Source organism: Panthera onca, chromosome X (genome assembly GCF_046562875.1).
Source record: "Panthera onca isolate mPanOnc1 chromosome X, mPanOnc1 haplotype 2, whole genome shotgun sequence".
Taxonomy (NCBI): domain Eukaryota; kingdom Metazoa; phylum Chordata; class Mammalia; order Carnivora; family Felidae; genus Panthera; species Panthera onca.
This window is the reverse complement of record NC_138357.1, coordinates 13,266,628-13,282,999: the sequence shown is the minus strand read 5'-3', so window position 1 is coordinate 13,282,999 and position 16,372 is coordinate 13,266,628. Positions and strand designations below refer to the sequence as shown.

The window sequence follows — 16,372 nt, the reverse complement described above, 5'->3', positions numbered from 1 at the left end:
TCAACAATAGCCAAATTAGGGAAAGAGCCTAAATGTCCATCACCTGATGAATGCATAAAGAAATTGTGGTTTATATACACAATGGAATACTACGTGGCAATGAGAAAGAATGAAATCTGGCTTTTGTAGCAATGTGGATGGGACTGGAGAGTGTTATGCTAAGTGAAATAAGTCATACAGAGAAAGACAGATACCATATGTTTTCACTCTTATGTGGATCCTGAGAAACCTAACAGGAGACCATGGGCGAGGGGAAGGAAAAAAAAAAAAAAACATTAGAGAGGGAGGGAGGCAAACTACAGAAACTGAGAATAAACTGAAGGTTGATGGGGGCTGGGAGGAAGGGGAAAGTGGGTGATGGGCATGGAGGAGGGCGCCTGTGGGGATGAGCACTGGGTGTTGTATGGAGACCGATTTGACAATAAGCTTCTTATTAAAAAAATCAATAAAAGTAATGTTAGTTTCAAATTAAAAAAAAAAAGACTCTACAGTCCTTGGACTGGCCCAGTGAGTCAACTACAGGAGCTCTGGGATGGCTATTTGTTCTTCAGAAGCATTAGAAGTATCTTCCAGGGATCCTGGCTGTACGGGACTTTTGAGCTTGCAAAAATCTCTGAACTCCACGTAAATGTAGCACTAGAACCCAAAAATGAAGTACAAGATCTAGCGGCTAAAAAGCATTTCCACAAAATATGACAAATCCATGTGGAAAGGAACAAACATGTATCGACTACTTCCTATATATTCCTATCTATTGTGCATATATTGTATCCATTCCCCGCCCCCAGCAATTTACCAAGCTACGGCACACTTATCCTCATTTTACATATGGGAAAACTGAGCCTCAGAGCTATAGCAACAGGGCCAAGGTCACATACCTGGTAAGCGATGAAAGAGTCAAGCCTGTGATGTGTCATCATTATGCTCCCTCTTCAAGACTATGGTCTGATTTACTCTATCTGAATGTATTAACTGTTACCATTTTCATACACTAAGACTGAAAATACCATGTACGTCACTCATCAGATAGGTAAGCATCATTTACTCCTAACAGGTTTCTGTTCCAAGGCTGGAAAGTTTTGAAACGTAACTTTATACCTTTAAATGCCTAAGGATTGTGCAAAATGGCTAGAATTGGAAGAAGGTGTGCCTTCTGGAACTGGGTCCACCAGCTAGAAATCTCACCAAGAAAATGTACAGAGCCACAGCCTCCTATTTATTTCCTGAGACATGCAAATAAAAAGATCCACATAGAGGAATGTTAAGGTGTCATGAGAGGAACGTGGAACCGTAAGACACGTAAGATGATGGAATTTGGCATTCAGTCCGTTTCTTTCTTGAAAACACAAGCCGTGACCGCACAACGTGATAACCAGGCATGGTATATCAGTATAGGCCATTCTCTAGCCTAATAATGGTATTGGACACTTAGAACACTACCGTATGCCACGCATTATTGGAAATACTTCCCAAATATTATCTCATTTTTACACTAACTCTATGATGAGGGTGTTCTATTATCCCCATTTTATAGATCAGGAAACGGGAGTGCGAGAGAATTTACCCGAGGTCACGCAGCCGGTGATTGTCGGAGTTGGGATGAAAACCCAGGTAGTCTCTACAATTGCTCAATAATCCGTATCACTGCTATACTGCCTCTCGGAGATAGATGTTCTTGTCCTTACTGACCATCAAGAAGACACAAGGAAAATGTAGGGCCCTACAGTTATGACGAGGCTACTCTCTGCAGGTACCAGAATATCATGGGTAACTGAGAAGGAATCTTGTCTCTATCAAGAAATGAACAGATGTGTGTTTTTTGAGCCCCGAGTATGGACCATTAGAACCTGTCCTCTGTCCGTGTTCCATACTTATAGGAATGTAATCAATTATGAAAGAAATCTTTTGCGGAAAGGTGCAATACTTATTTAAGTTTATTGAAGTGGTGTGGGGGAAAGAAAAGCTGGGACTTATAGATGCTTTACAGAAACTAGTTCTGAACTTGAGCCAAGACTTAAGAAACCGCTCACACATCTGGGGAGATGTCAGTACTGCAATTAGACACAATGCATCAGTAGCAGCTTTTTCTTTCAGATTAAAGAGGCTTTTGAGCACACAATATTGGTTTAGTGGATTAAAAATATGGTTTAAGCCTCCACACTGATTCTGCAACTACAGCAATAAAGCCAATGTTGAATTAATTAATGATATTTACTTTTAAGTTGCTCTGATTTTGTCTCCAACTCTTCTTCCCTGGTAGAAAAATATGAAAGAAGAATTTCAGACCAGAATGAAAATCAACACTTTTAATTAAAATACACGAATGTTTATTCAGCAATTAGAGACACGGGACTATTCCAACTTATTTATACGAGTACTTTTAAATCACGCTACACGAAACAGGTGACTGGTCAGATTTATCTGTAGGATTTCGACTTCTTATTCAGCATCATCTTGCTATGTGCTCACCCATTCTGTGACTCATCAAGCATTCCCCTGATTGCCAAGTGACCACGAAGAGTTAGTAACATTTATTTGGCACTTACTGCATATGCCAGGTACTGTTCTAAGCCCTACACGGCCATTTTGTTCTTTAATCCTCCAATCGACCCTACCCGAAAGGGACGATTTCTATCCCCACTTTGTAGATAAGTATGGTTAGTGTCCTGTCCGGGAAGCAGAGGTGGTATTCAAATGTGCATAGTCCGCCGTCAGAATATACGTTTCTAACAGCTACATAAAACAACAATTCTGAAGCACGGTAAGATGCTAAAACAACACAACTTTGTCAAAATCCGAGCTTTAATCTTTCTGCTCTTCCTGTTTAATCTCTCCTCTGTCCTCTTTTTAAACACGTTGAAAGGAAAGTCATCTGTATTTTTTTTTTAAGTTCATTTCTTCGTTTTTAGTAATCTCGACACCCACCGTGGGGCTCAAACTTACGAGCAGAGATCAAGGGTCGTATGCTCTTCTAACTGAGCCAGCCAGGCTCCCCCCTCCTTTTCTTTCTGTTCTGTTTATGATGGGTAAGCCCCTATATTATTTAAAGCAAGGAGTCCAAACGTCCCTACAAAGCCCAGGGCATGGTTCAAGTGCAAGACTAGGTTGTTATTTGCAGCTAAAAAGGCTGCCACCCACACAGGCTTCATGGATCTCTTCTCTCTATGGAATATACTTTTTGTCCTTTCCTCCTCGGCAGAAACCACTGCAAGGCAACCTCGGGGAAAGGCCACGCTGTTTTGTTCTCCAAATTTTATACTTCGCTTTCATTATTTAAAAATATATTTTAGGGGCGCCTGGCTGGCTCAGCTAGTAGAGCATGTGACTTGTGATCTCATGGTTGTGTGTTCAAGCCCCATGTTGAGCAGGGAGCCTACTTAAAATATATACAGACGTAGGATGACTGTGCTGTATGCCTGAAACTAAAGTAACATTGTGTGTCAACTATACTCAAATAAAAAAAATTTTTTTAAATATGTATTTTTTATATACAAGTTTTACATTTATAGCATCAGCTATATCAATATATAAGTTAGACATAGTGGCACTTACCACATAAAATCAATTTCTTCATGAACACTGATGTCTACCATTTAAAAGACACCTGATCCACAGAGATCCGAACTTATTTATAAAGGTAACTTAGGGAGCCTCTCTAATTAGCTTTACTAATTGATTCCTTGCAACTGCACTAAGAGATGAAAAAGGAATATACACAAAACTCATGAGGAATGCATCTTTTTTTCTGAAAAGCAAGGTAGACAAGTTCATTCTCGCAACAACGTAAACGTACGGTAATACCTTGGCTCGCGAGCATGATTCGTTCCAGAAACATGCTTGTCACCCAAAGCATTCATCTCTCAGAGCGAATGTCAAGAACCACTGGCTCAGCTGTCACGCCGAGGTCGGCGTCACGTACTCCTCGTAACGGAGGACATCGCTCGTGCATGAAGGTAAAATTTACGGGAAATGTTTGCTCGTCCGGCAGAACACTCGCGGACTAAGTCACTCGCGATCCGAGGTTTTACTGTATCCCTAAAATTATGGAGCACCTAGGGTACGTGCTAGGTTCTGTGTTTGGTGCTGGGGATGCAAAGGTGAACTGAGCACGGTCCCTGTCCTTACAGAGTTTACAGGCTGACAAGAGAGACAGAAAAGAGGCAATTACACAAAAGCTGTGAAGACCCAAAGTGGGGGGTTGTTAGCCCACAGCATGAACACCTAAGCGAACTGGGCGCGGGGCAGGGGGGTGGGGGGGTAAGAGAGGCAGGAAAGAAAAGCTTACCTGAAGAGAATGGACTAGAGACAGGAAATCTGCTAGAAGAAGAGCTAGCAAAGGGGAAAGGGAGAGGGAAGGGACTAGCATCCCAGAGAGAGAAGAGTATTGTAAAATCCAACAGGCAAGACAGGTAGGGGCATCTGGGGAGGCAGGGAGACAGCTGCGGTTGTCAAGGCAACAGATGTTAGCTGGGATTAAGGACGCGGCAGTGAGGGCTAACAGTGGGGTTGGAAAGAAGGTTTGCATGTGGAATCTGACTTGCCTACAGGAAATTCAAGGAGGCGAATTGTAAATGCCACGTCCGAAGCATATGAGAAAGGCGTAGACTAGAGCTACAGGTTTTGCAGCTCAAACCACAGGTCCCCCCTCACAGTGTTCTTCGCTAACTTGTACCCCTTGTAGTAAATCGTTAATTCAACACTCATCACATCCTCCTAGGTGCCAGCACCGCGCTAGGTATGGGATCCTGTCTGACGCAAGTTAATAAAAATAAACAAAATCAACCCCCCCCAAAAAACCAGTTTGACGCACTGTATGAAAAACGAACACAATTTGATTGGACCAAATCTTGTATGTTTGGCGTAGCAATGCCTGCAACGTAAATAATGCTTTGATTTCATGTCGAAACCATGATAAATAGTGGGTAAAATCACTTATCCATCCATATCATTTATTCGGTAAGCTGCCTTCTTCCTCATAAATACATGAGGCGGTCTTAAGCTGAAGCCGATCTAAGCTGCTCCCAACAGATAGCTGTACTGCGGATGACACCCGAGTCGCTAGAATGAAAGAAACCTTGGTTTAACATCGCCGATTGGTTTCCCTGGTTTCTTTTTACGAGCGGTCATTCGATGAAATGGGAGTTTGGAGGCATCGTCTACTTTTCATACAGTCGTTTTCCCAGGTAAGTTGAACGCTAAGAGAATAATGGATGCGTGTTATGAAAAACGGGAGAGAGTTAATTGCAGGCAACATTCAAGAATAAATTGCTGCTGGCTTTAGACGTCAAACTGGTTTTTCACGTGTGCACAAACTCAGAAAATGGACCGAAGTAATAAAGATGGGTACCTTTTGAAAAAAGTTTACACGCTTGAAAGAAAGAGTATCCAACTCCCAATGCAGGGCAAAAAAAAAAAAAGTGTAATGGCATCAAATGAGAGAATCAGAAAGAAAAAATAGATAAAACAGAATGGAACAGATTGTCTCGTTGCAACCCTTTGAAGGCAGCAGGCGTTATTGTTCCCGTTTCACGTACAAGGAAACTGAGGCTGAAGAACGTTCAGTGAACGGCCCGAGGTCACAGAGCCAGAAGTCTAACTGAGGTCTGTCTTCTGCTAAGGAATATCAACGTGTTCTATTTTTATTCTCCTAGCGGTAGATGCTTATGCCCTTATTGGTTTTTTGGGGGGGGTTTTTTGTTTTGTTCTGTTTTTTTGCCCAGTATCTTCTTAGTCGACATTATTCATTTGTGAGTATATTTTTATATTTAATAACCATTAGCTACACAGCTTTCATCGTCTTAGCTTAGTTACATGCCTACATCACCTCTTTCTCAGATGATCCATGCTGGGACTGCCCTGGGTTTTTATACTCCTTCAAGCTTTCTCTGCATTTCAAAGCATTTCGTACATATATTAATGAAATCTGTGATCCTCTCAGATTAGACAGACCGAATTTAGTCCCATGTTCACCCATTCAACTAACTTAGGGCCCCAAAGGCCAAATTATTCTCCCCAGAGGTCGCGCAAGGGCAGCTTTGGGCAATCGAATCATCTCACTTCCAGATTAGTTCAACACCACCGTCACGAAAATTATTTTATCCTACAGAATGCAGAAAGGAAACGGATATTACATGGTTAAAACTCGTCTACAAATATTACAACAAGAGAATGGACTCTAACAGTTCGTTTCTAGCAGAATCATTCTATTTATCTGCACTTACAAAAGGCAATCCATTCTGTTATCTGAGCCATTCACTTACTAGAAGCGAATAAGAACCAAGTAATAGTTTATCCATTTAAGTAGTAAATATGTGTGAGCGCGTGCACACGCTTGCGTGTGTAGACCAGATCCATATCCTTTCCTCCAGCTGCTCAAGAAAGGGGTGAGTTTGATGCTGGTAAAATGTTCATGCTCATTGCAAGGTTGGACTATTCAGTCCACATTTTCATCAGTCCCTACTACGCTGTGTTCCTATGCTTTACTGTCGTATGATCCTCTCAGCCGTGACTCCTGCCCTGTGCATCAGAGTTTAAACGTGACCAAAGATGCTGACATAAAATCTCCATCCATCAGGATTGAAGAACGAACTCAGTGTTTACATCAGGAGTAACAAACGACAGCAGGAAAGGAAGAGATTTAAAACGTGAATGCAAGATACTTTACCATGTTTCGGTGACAAAAAGGGTACTCCGGATCTGATCAAACTGTCAGAAGCAGGTACCACAAACTGGATTGGCTTCACACGCTTGTCCGTCAGGTTCCTGAACCCAGCTTGTTGGTTCTCAAATATACTCCGAATGTTTTCAAGCTTGAGTTGCACTGTCTGCATTTGCACCTACAGGTCGCGTAAGAATTCTATGAAGTATTTTCCGGACTGGGCTCATTACAAATCTTATTACATTTCTCAGACTCAGTCAAAAAATTAATTTAGAGTTTAAAATGTAACTAGAAAAAATGAGGAAAGTAACAGAAAACAGATGAATGCAATGTCTTCACACGGTTATAAACCCCGAAGCTCTCAACCAAAACAACTTGAAAAAGAAATTTACTGGGGCTCCTGGGTGGCTCAGTCGGTTGAACACCCGACTCTTGATCTCAGCTCAGGTCATGATCTCATGGTTCGTGAGTTCGAGCTCCATGTTAGGCTCTGCCTGCTCGGGATTCTCTCTCTCTGTTTCTCTCTCTGCCCCTCTCCCGCTCTCTCTCTCAAAATAAGTAAACAAACCTTAATTTTTTTTTTTTAACGTTTATTTATTTTTCAGACAGAGAGAGACACAGCATGAACGGGGGAGGGGCACAGAGAGAGGGAAACACAGAATCGGAAGCAGGCTCCAGGCTCTGAGCCATCCGCCCAGAGCCCGACGCGGGGCTCGAACCCGCGGACCGCGAGATCGTGACCTGAGCCGAAGTCGGACGCTTAACCGACTGAGCCACCCAGGCGCCCCATAAGTAAACAAACTTTAAAAAAATTATTTAAAAAAAAGTATAATAAAACAAAGAAATTTCTCAAGCAGTCATGAAATCGGTCACTGTATAAAGTGCTTTACCCTTCATGGCTGGAACAAAGCAACGGCTGGAAAAGAAGGCATGTTTAAGCACAAGAAAGCCACCAAGGTAAGCACTGTCTTAGAAGTTTGTTATGTTGTAGCCCGCGGGACATTCTATAGCTCTCTGTGTTGTAAAAAGCTCCTCCTTGACTCTCCTCGATGATATGAGGCAGTTAGTTTCGCTTGGTGGCTTCCAGAGAAATCACTTGGTTATTGCTATAGGCACATTTCTGATTTTCTGGGGCACCCCCTAAGATGTGCAGCTAAGCACGGTTTTAGATAAAGTTCCAATTAAGAGTCAACTACGCAGGGGCGCCTGGGTGGTGGCTCAGTCAGTTAAGCGTCCGACTCTTGATCTCAGCTCAGGTCGTGATCTCACAGCTCGTGAGATCGAGTCCTACGCTGGGCTCTGCGCTGACGGCACGGAGCCTGCTTGGGATTTCTCTCCCTTTTTCTCTGCCCCTCTCCTGCTCGTGCTCACTGGCTGTCTCTCAAAAGTAAACAGTTAAGCTTTAAGAAGTTAAAAAAATTTTCTTTTAATTAAAAAAAGATTAAAAAAAAAGGGGGGGTCGACTATACAGTTTGGCCACAAATAGCATCACAAAAGCTCTGAGCTACAGTGTGGTGAGAGGGCTTCACGACATCTCCAACAGGGGGGCACCGAGCTAATCCACAGGTCTCTGCCTCATTAATACCAACATCTGTTGGCACCCCCTCCCCAAGAAGCTGAGTAGGAGAGCCAGATCTGTGTCCACAGAGCACCGGTACTGGTCCCGGCAACAGAAAGACAAGACATTTGCCGTAGAATGCTCTCGACACGGACCCAGTGTTCTCCTAGGACAGCATTGGCCCCGTCTCCAAGGATGCACAAAACAATGGCACGTGAGAGCTCCTCACTCCTCATTACACAGCCAAGCATAAGCCTTTGGATTCTTTCCTTTTTTTTTTTTTAAGTTTGTTTGTTTATTTATTTATTTATTTTTTTTTTTATTTTTTTCAACGTTTATTTTATTTTTTGGGACAGAGAGAGACAGAGCATGAACGGGGGAGGGACAGAGAGAGAGGGAGACGCAGAATCGGAAACAGGCTCCAGGCTCTGAGCCATCAGCCCAGAGCCTGACGCGGGGCTCGAACTCACGGACCGTGAGATCGTGACCTGGCTGAAGTCGGACGCTTAACCGACTGCGCCACCCAGGCGCCCCTGTTTATTTATTTAAAGTAATCTCTGCGCCCAACATGGGGCTCAAACTCGTGACCCCAAGATCAAGAGTCACACGCTCTTCTGACCGAGCCAGCCAGGCTCCCCCAGCCTTTGGATTCTTTGATGCTTACCCGTGGGACTAATATCACCCCTCCTCCTTCAGAGAGCCGTGTAACTACAATTTGAATAAAGTTAGCTGTGAACTTGACTGGAATCATAGTTTTTAAAAAATGCGTTTATTTGGCGAAAAAAAAAAATCACGACAGCCTCCTACCTTAAGCTCGGGTGATAAAATTACATCAAATTCATACTGTAGGGTATCAGGATCGTAATTGATAAAGGGCAGAGCCATTTCAAGAAAATTTTCAATGTCTTGGAGGGCTTTCTGAGCATCTTCTTTAGACTGAAACTTCTCTACTTCCTGGTTAGCTAGAAGGCATTCTCCTTCATCACAGCACTGACGAGCCTGGCGAGCAAATCACACACGCACGCACACACACAAAACCATGAATGAATAAACAGAAATATGTTCGCCTTTTAGGAGTGTTTAGCAGCCTCTGTGAATCAGAGCTGCTTCCAGAGCTGTTAAAAAGTAAAGATACCTGGGTGCAGCCCCCAGAAATTCTGATTCAGTAGCTCTGGGCCCTAAGCCAGGCGTTCATAGCTCTGCAGAGCTCCACAGGTATTTCTGATGCACACGCATAGCCAAGGCTGAGAAGCACGGTATTTTCTTTCACAACAAGGAATTCATTCTGCAGCGAGAGTCTGACCATTCTCTCAGCGCTAACACGTCAGCTGCGTGCTATTTTCCCCAAATCAGTAAGTGAAATATGAAACACCTCGCAAAATACATAGTGTCCTATAAATGTGTAGTGACCTGCCAAGGACAAGGATGAAAGTTTCCTTGCCAAAGAAGGAGGGGGGACAGGTTAAACTGTTCACGCTCAGATGCGATGTCTGTAAATGATATCCCTCGTTTACATTCCGCTTCCGAGGCCAGATCTTCCTTTCGCTGCCTCTTTCTGAAAGGGGTCAGACCCACAAGCCAGGGAGGAGTATTTTCCAGTCCCTGTTTAATTTCTTATTGCGGTAACTATGAAATGTGGAAGGAGTTTCTGGCGTTAGCAAACTGCCTCTAGGGCTGTGAAAAGTGTTCCGACTGCAAATTATCACCAGAGGAGAGGATGCAGAGATGTACCCAAAATAGAAAGGAAGCCATCGCGACCGTGATCTCAATGTTCACACCAGAACCCGCAATGCTTACGATACTAGACCTGCCAGGAATACTGCAAAGGTACATGGATTAAGCAAACATCATCAAATTCAATCCTTCCACCTCTTGCACATTCAACTCCGAGGCTATACCAGACCCTCACCCTAGAACGCAAAAGCAAAAACAAACGGTCTTCTTATTAAGAAATGTATCAGGTCTCACGACACTACCTGCTGCAGGAGTTTATGCATTTTGAAGATCCTGCTGAGCTGTATCCGTTTGGCTTTAATCTCATTAACCAAAATATCAGAAAGGTAACGGAGTTCATTGCACCTCTGGCAGATCAAATCAAGTGCATAATGGTGATTTGAAGCAAGTCTGTGTCCGTGTAATATCACAAAGCGGGCCTTTGCTAACAGATCCTAATTTTAAGAAAGAAGTAAAATAAACACCGTATGATCGCTGTTCAAATAGAGGAGGGGGCAAAAAGAAAGCAACTGAGAAGCAAATTGGCTTAAGCAGGGCGGACGGAGTGCCAAAAATATGATTGCATGTCATACTTCTGCAGGCTGTCAGAAAGCTCAGGGTTACAAGTAATTAGCTACGGCAGTGACGTCATCAGAAGCCCACGTGTTTCTGGTCACAGAAACAGAAAATGAACCAGCCTGCTCAGAGTGTGGACGAGATTTGCTTCTCCCGGTATGTACAGATTTAGAACAGAACTGCACATATCAGATGAGGGACACACCAGCCAAACGAAAGCGAACGGATTTCATGCCGTCTCAGCTCTGGAAATCTCGTTAGAGTCAGCACCTCCCCGCCTCCTTGACATCCTGAAGTGAACACCACAGGGCTCTCAAGTCCAAAGGGATCTTGGCGGCCTTGCCTCCACTCTACCAACTACTGGCATCCCGCCCCCCCGCACCCTGGTCCCCCACTTGCTCCCGACCTAGCAACTGAAAGAGCAGGAGGTCAGGAAATATTTGGCAAGGTAAAATAAGGAGAACTGAAGCCCGGAACGATGAAGTGACTGGCCTACCTAGCCGGGGGGAAACACAGGATTATAACAGGGAGTTATTTTTTTAATGGGTACGGCTTCAGTTTTGCAAGATAAAAAAAGTTCTGGCAATCTGTTGCACCACAATGTGACTACACTTAACACTACCGAACCGTGTACTTAAAAATGGTTAAGATGGGGGCGGGGGCGCCCAGGCGGCTCAGTTGGTTAACTGTCCGGCTCTCGGTTTGGGCTCAGGTCATGCTCTCGCAGTTCATGGGTTCGAGCCCCGCGTGGGGCTCTGCGCTGGCAGCTCAGAGCCTGGAGCCTGCTTCGGATTCTGTGTCTTCCTCTCTCTCTCCCCCTCCCCGACTTGTGTTCTCTCTCTCTCTCTCTCTCTCTCAAAAATAAATAAACATTTAAAAAAAACTAAAAAAACACAAAAAACAAAAACCAGTGGCCTTGCTCTCTCATACAAGACAGAAGAGCAAAGCTAGTTTGTTAACTGTTAAAGCCATGAGTCCAAGCTTTAAGACCAGCAAAGTGATCATCGTTTTGAGTACTTATTCTACAACCACATTTCCCGGGTATTGTGCTAAGTGTTTTATCTACAACATCGAAAACAGTCCTCCCCTAATCATTCCGCAAAGTAGGCCACTTTAGCCCCAATTTATAGATGAAGACGTTGAGGCTTAGAACACTTAATCACTTTGCCCAGGGTCATGCAGCTAGTAAGACGAAGCAGATTTATCTGTCTGAATCCATATTTGGTTCAACTGCAGATACCACATGATGGGTATTTAAGAAATTATGCTCTTGTACATTTCTATTGTTTCCAAGTAGCATTCCTGAGAGACATTTTGCTGGCTTCTTCAGAATGCTTTATGCTTCTGTTCCTATCGGTGGGCCTGAAACCGCTCACACGGTGACCTCAGAGACTGCCCGTTGCAACTACATGACGCATCGGCAGGGTCACCTCTGGCCCACGTTGATTGGGAAAGAATACAGACCAGTGTTATTAAACCCATTACGCAGACTGTTACCAGGAAAAGTGAACCGGGAGGGCTCATGCTCCTGAACCCTCACAATGAACTATTACAATAGCGACCGTCTGAGATGTCCTCTTACCTGAGAATTTTCATCTAAGTTTTCCAACTTTTTAATTTTTTGTTTTACTTGACCTAGGTTCCCGGTGACGTCTGCCAGCTCTGCTTGTTGGTTTAACAGAAGTTCGACTTCACTCACGAGCTGCAAATAGGAAAAAACCAAGGCTTTAAGCATACAAATTATTAAGCATTTTTCCTTTGATCATTTTCATAGGCAGTGCTAGTAAATAAGAACAGCGATATGGAAAAATCGCACATGTGGCAAACACTTCTGTCATTTTATTCCCAGGAATCGATATAATCTATTAACACCCAACCTACTAGATATCAGTGGATACTCATGATCTGTAAATATCTCTATGTACTTGCATATATACTCCCTAGCGCTATGGTGAGTGGTCCCAGGAAAGAAGGTTCCCCCAGTAGTAATTAGCAGCATACTTGGAACCCAGATCTTGGTCTTTCCTAACATATCCCAGAAAAAGAAACCTCTGATGAGCAGGAAGATATTTGCATGACCTTAAATTTTCTCCCCACACATTTCCTACTAGTTACAAGTGGGGGAAAGTCATTAGTGGAGAAACTCCACGGAAGCCTGACTGGGTAATCGAAATGCACATCAACGATGAGGGGCAGGTGGACTTCATTAACTCCCTCAGTTGGGGAGGAGAGAAAGATCGGGAAGGGCCAAGAACAATACCCTCGGCAGAACACATCGCTCATAGAGTATTCCTGCTGGTCATACAATGGTTAATCTAATCATAAGAAAATGTCAGACAGGGGTGCCTGGGTGGTTCAGTGGGTTAAGCATCCGACTTCAGCTCAGGTCACGATCTCACAGTTCGTGGGATCGAGCCCCATGTCGGGCTTCTGTGCTGTGAGTGAAAAGCCTGCCTGGGATTCTCTAGCTCTCTCTCTGCTCCTACACACAGCCCCCTCTCTCAATAAATAAATGAACTTTAAAAAAAAAGAGAGAGAATGTCAGACAAATGGAAAATGAGGAACATTTTATATTAAAAAGCACTGTGTTCTTCCGAAATGTCAGTGTCATAAGAGACAAAGAAAGGCTATGGAAATGTTTGTTCTAGATTAAAGGTGACTAGACAGGACAACTTATCCAACACCCAACCCTCTAAGACTGACTCCTGTACTGGAGGGGGGGAAATGATATAAATGGCATTATTGAGCCAATTGATAAAACTGGAATACCAATGGTAGGTGATATAAAAGGAATGCGTTATTGTTAAATGTCCTAAATTCGATAACTGTCCTGTGATTATGCAAGAGAATATTCCTATCCTGTAGATTCAAAAATATCTCAAGTTTGAGAATATTCAAATTTTCTGTACATCTGAATTTACGAATAAGACCTTTTTTAAGTGAAGTTCCTAAATACACAGAACCTATCGACAAATCACCATGAGATACAGATCACGTCAGTGAGGTTACGATCCGAGGAAAAGAACAATACCGATTAGAGGCAACAAGGATTTGAAGAAACAGAATGTAACTCCAGGTCAAGAATGCAGTATGGATGCAAACTAACACCGGAGTGGAGGGACAATGGGGCACATTCAGGAAGAGTGTTGTTCTTACATGGATTCGGTTGGGGAGGAGGGAAAGATCTGGAAGGACCAAGAGCAACTTGGCCTATTCTTTCTTTAAGGAAGATTTCACAGAGAGCATGGCATTCCAAAATCTGTTTGAGTCACAGGAGGGAAAGGTCTGGCAATCCCGAGCCCTGTGTCCAGAATGCGGCACCCAAACCCAATTCTGCTCACACAGATGAAATACCAAGTCAGTAAGAAAGTCATGGGTAGAAAACAAGCCAGCCACATGTGAGAGAGAAAAGAGGTGAGTTTTCTTCGGATCTCCTGGAAAAGTACTATGAAAGAGACTATGTCTCTTGACCAAGTGTGATGTATTTTCCAGAAGCATCCAACTAGAATGTACTTTTAGCCTTTCAAATAATGCTTGACCAAGTGTGATGTATTTTCCAGAAGCATCCAACTAGAATGTACTTTTAGCCTTTCAAATAATGCATAATTGAACACGATTTCACTTCACCCATCAGGCTTTTCATAGAAATAAATTACTGGATCAGCAAAAAAATGTTTTGGGGTGCCTGGGTGGAAGAGTCGGTTAAGCATCTGACTTCGGCTCAGGTCATGATCTCACGGTTCGTGGGTTCGAGCCCCACGTCGGGCTCTGAGAGCCCTCTCCCTTTCTCTCTGCCCCTCCCCCACCCATTCATTTTCTCTCTCTCTCTCTCTCTCTCTCAAAAATAAATAAACATTAAAAAAAAAAGAAAAATGTTTTTGTTAGGTCGTATTAAATACGGTCAGGGTAAGTATATGGTATTAAAACAACAACAACAACAACAACAAGAAGGAAGTGGGTATTATTTCCTTGGAAACCTAGTCCATAGCCTGAAAGCATTTTATATGTAAAATAAGTTTCAAAAATAAACATCAGGGTGGACAGCAACTGAGTCCTCCTTACAAGTTCAGTGCTTTATCCTAGGAGATTAGTAAGCAAGAAAGACATCTTGGCAGGGTTCGCTCACATTTGCTCCCTTTCCATCCCTCTCTGGGTGTCAGTGGGCATCTTGTGAGACTGTACTTCTCATGATCAAGGAGTAAGAGCCGCTGGCAATAATGAAAAACCCCGTATAAAGGAATGTTTTAACTGACCTCTTGAAAATCCTGCTCAAACTTCCATAGTTGCAGATACTGCTCCATTTTTAGTTGGTGTTTTTCCCAAAATCCATCAAAAGCTATTTCCATATCATGTACTTGAGTCAGCAATCTTAACAAAGAAAAGTCGTTAGAATTCCTTCACACCAGCGATTTGTTCTGTAGGGAAGTACATCAATCTGGTCCGGACATTAAGAATTATAAGGAGGGGCCCCTGAGTGGCTCAGTCAGTTGAGCGTCCGACTTCGGCTCAGGTCACGATCTCGCGGTTCATGAGTTCGAGCCCCATGCTTGGCTCTGTGCTGACAGTTCAGAGTTTGGAGCCTGCTTCGGATTCTGCGTGTGTGTGTGTGTGTGTGTGTGTGTGTGTGTCTGCCCCTCCCCCGCTTGCGCGCTCTCTCTCTCACTCTCTCTCAAAAATAAATAATAAAAAAAAATTTTTTTTTAAAGAATTATAAGGAAAGTCAGGGCACCTGGGTGGCTCAGTTAAGTGTCTGACTTCAGCTCAGGTCGTGATCTCAGGGTTCGTGAGTTCAAGCCCCACATCAGGCTCTCTGCTGTCACCACAGACCCCACTTTGCATCCTATGTCCCCGTCTCTCTCTGCCCTTCCCCCACTCACGTGTGCCTGCACACGTGCGCTCGCGCTCTCTCTCTCTCTCTCTCTCTCTCAAAACTAAACATTAAAAAAAAAGAATTGTAAGCAAAGTCAGAGACCATGACTCTTGGTCCACGAAGAGCCCATCAATGTCCACAGAACCTCTCCTACAAGCAAACTGATGTCTGTGAGATGAGGGAAGTTGTTTTCAGATTCCCAAAAGTCCAGAAATACTTGCACACTTAAGAGACTGAAGCAAAATTAGAATTCCCGTTCGAAAGTGTAAGATCAGTAACTCCAAACCAAAAGGAGAGTACTCACTTATTAACGGTTTGCCAGTCACCATTGATTTGCGGCCGACGTTCAAGTCTTGAACTGACGACATCTTCAATGCTAGGCACTTCCAGACTTGTGAGGAGGATTCTTCCTTCTTTGGTTACAGCTGTAATATCATTCTGGAAAAAGGCACACGGTGGGATGAATTAGCCTGCTAGCAACCCATCCCGCATGACTTCACGACAAGGAAGTGTACACCTAGAGCACGCTATAGAAGAGAAACGGCAGTTCTAGAACGGCCTCTACTGAATCCGAAACCCGTGAGAATTTCCAAGAAGCCTCTGCCTACTGAGACGGGTGTTGCGATCGCTATTTTTATAAGATCTTTATAGGCAGCAGTCCTTTGTGGTCCAGATGTAGTCTCCTTCTCTTACTGGTAGAAAGTTCTAACTCATTCTACCCTACTAATATTTTTAACGTGCTCTAATAAAGCAGTCGTAGCGTCATGAAGTCTACCACATTGGAAAGCATGCAGTTAACATAATATTTAATGCACATTCAGGGATAGGGAGATGGTTATCAACCACCGCCTGCCATATTATGTTACGTCACATTTGGGTTCATTAATTCCTCACAGAGCATACGCTGCTTTCTATTCAGAAGGTCTTAACCTTGGTGGGTAAATTCTTCGGGCATCTAAGAGTGAGCTATGACTCCCTTCAGGAAATCCAAGGGTCC

At 43.5% G+C, this 16,372-nt stretch overlaps 1 protein-coding gene across 3 annotated transcripts in view; it reads right to left on the bottom strand.

Moving 5' to 3' along the window:
* Nucleotides 1-16,372, bottom strand: part of MCF2 (MCF.2 cell line derived transforming sequence) — a 109,957-nt gene that overhangs the window by 37,274 nt on the left and 56,311 nt on the right. For 2 of the 3 annotated variants that reach the window (XM_081793635.1, XM_081793636.1), the window contains 7 exons: nt 15,680-15,813; nt 14,759-14,873; nt 12,088-12,207; nt 10,193-10,384; nt 9,024-9,215; nt 6,665-6,836; nt 2,216-2,253 (listed from right to left, as the gene is read on the bottom strand). In XM_081793635.1, the coding sequence (XP_081649761.1) occupies nt 2,216-2,253; nt 6,665-6,836; nt 9,024-9,215; nt 10,193-10,384; nt 12,088-12,207; nt 14,759-14,873; nt 15,680-15,813 (963 nt within the window). Of the gene's footprint in view, nt 1-2,215; nt 2,254-5,347; nt 5,396-6,664; nt 6,837-9,023; nt 9,216-10,192; nt 10,385-12,087; nt 12,208-14,758; nt 14,874-15,679; nt 15,814-16,372 lie in introns of all 3 variants that reach the window. The other variant, XM_081793637.1, reaches the window with a different exon arrangement.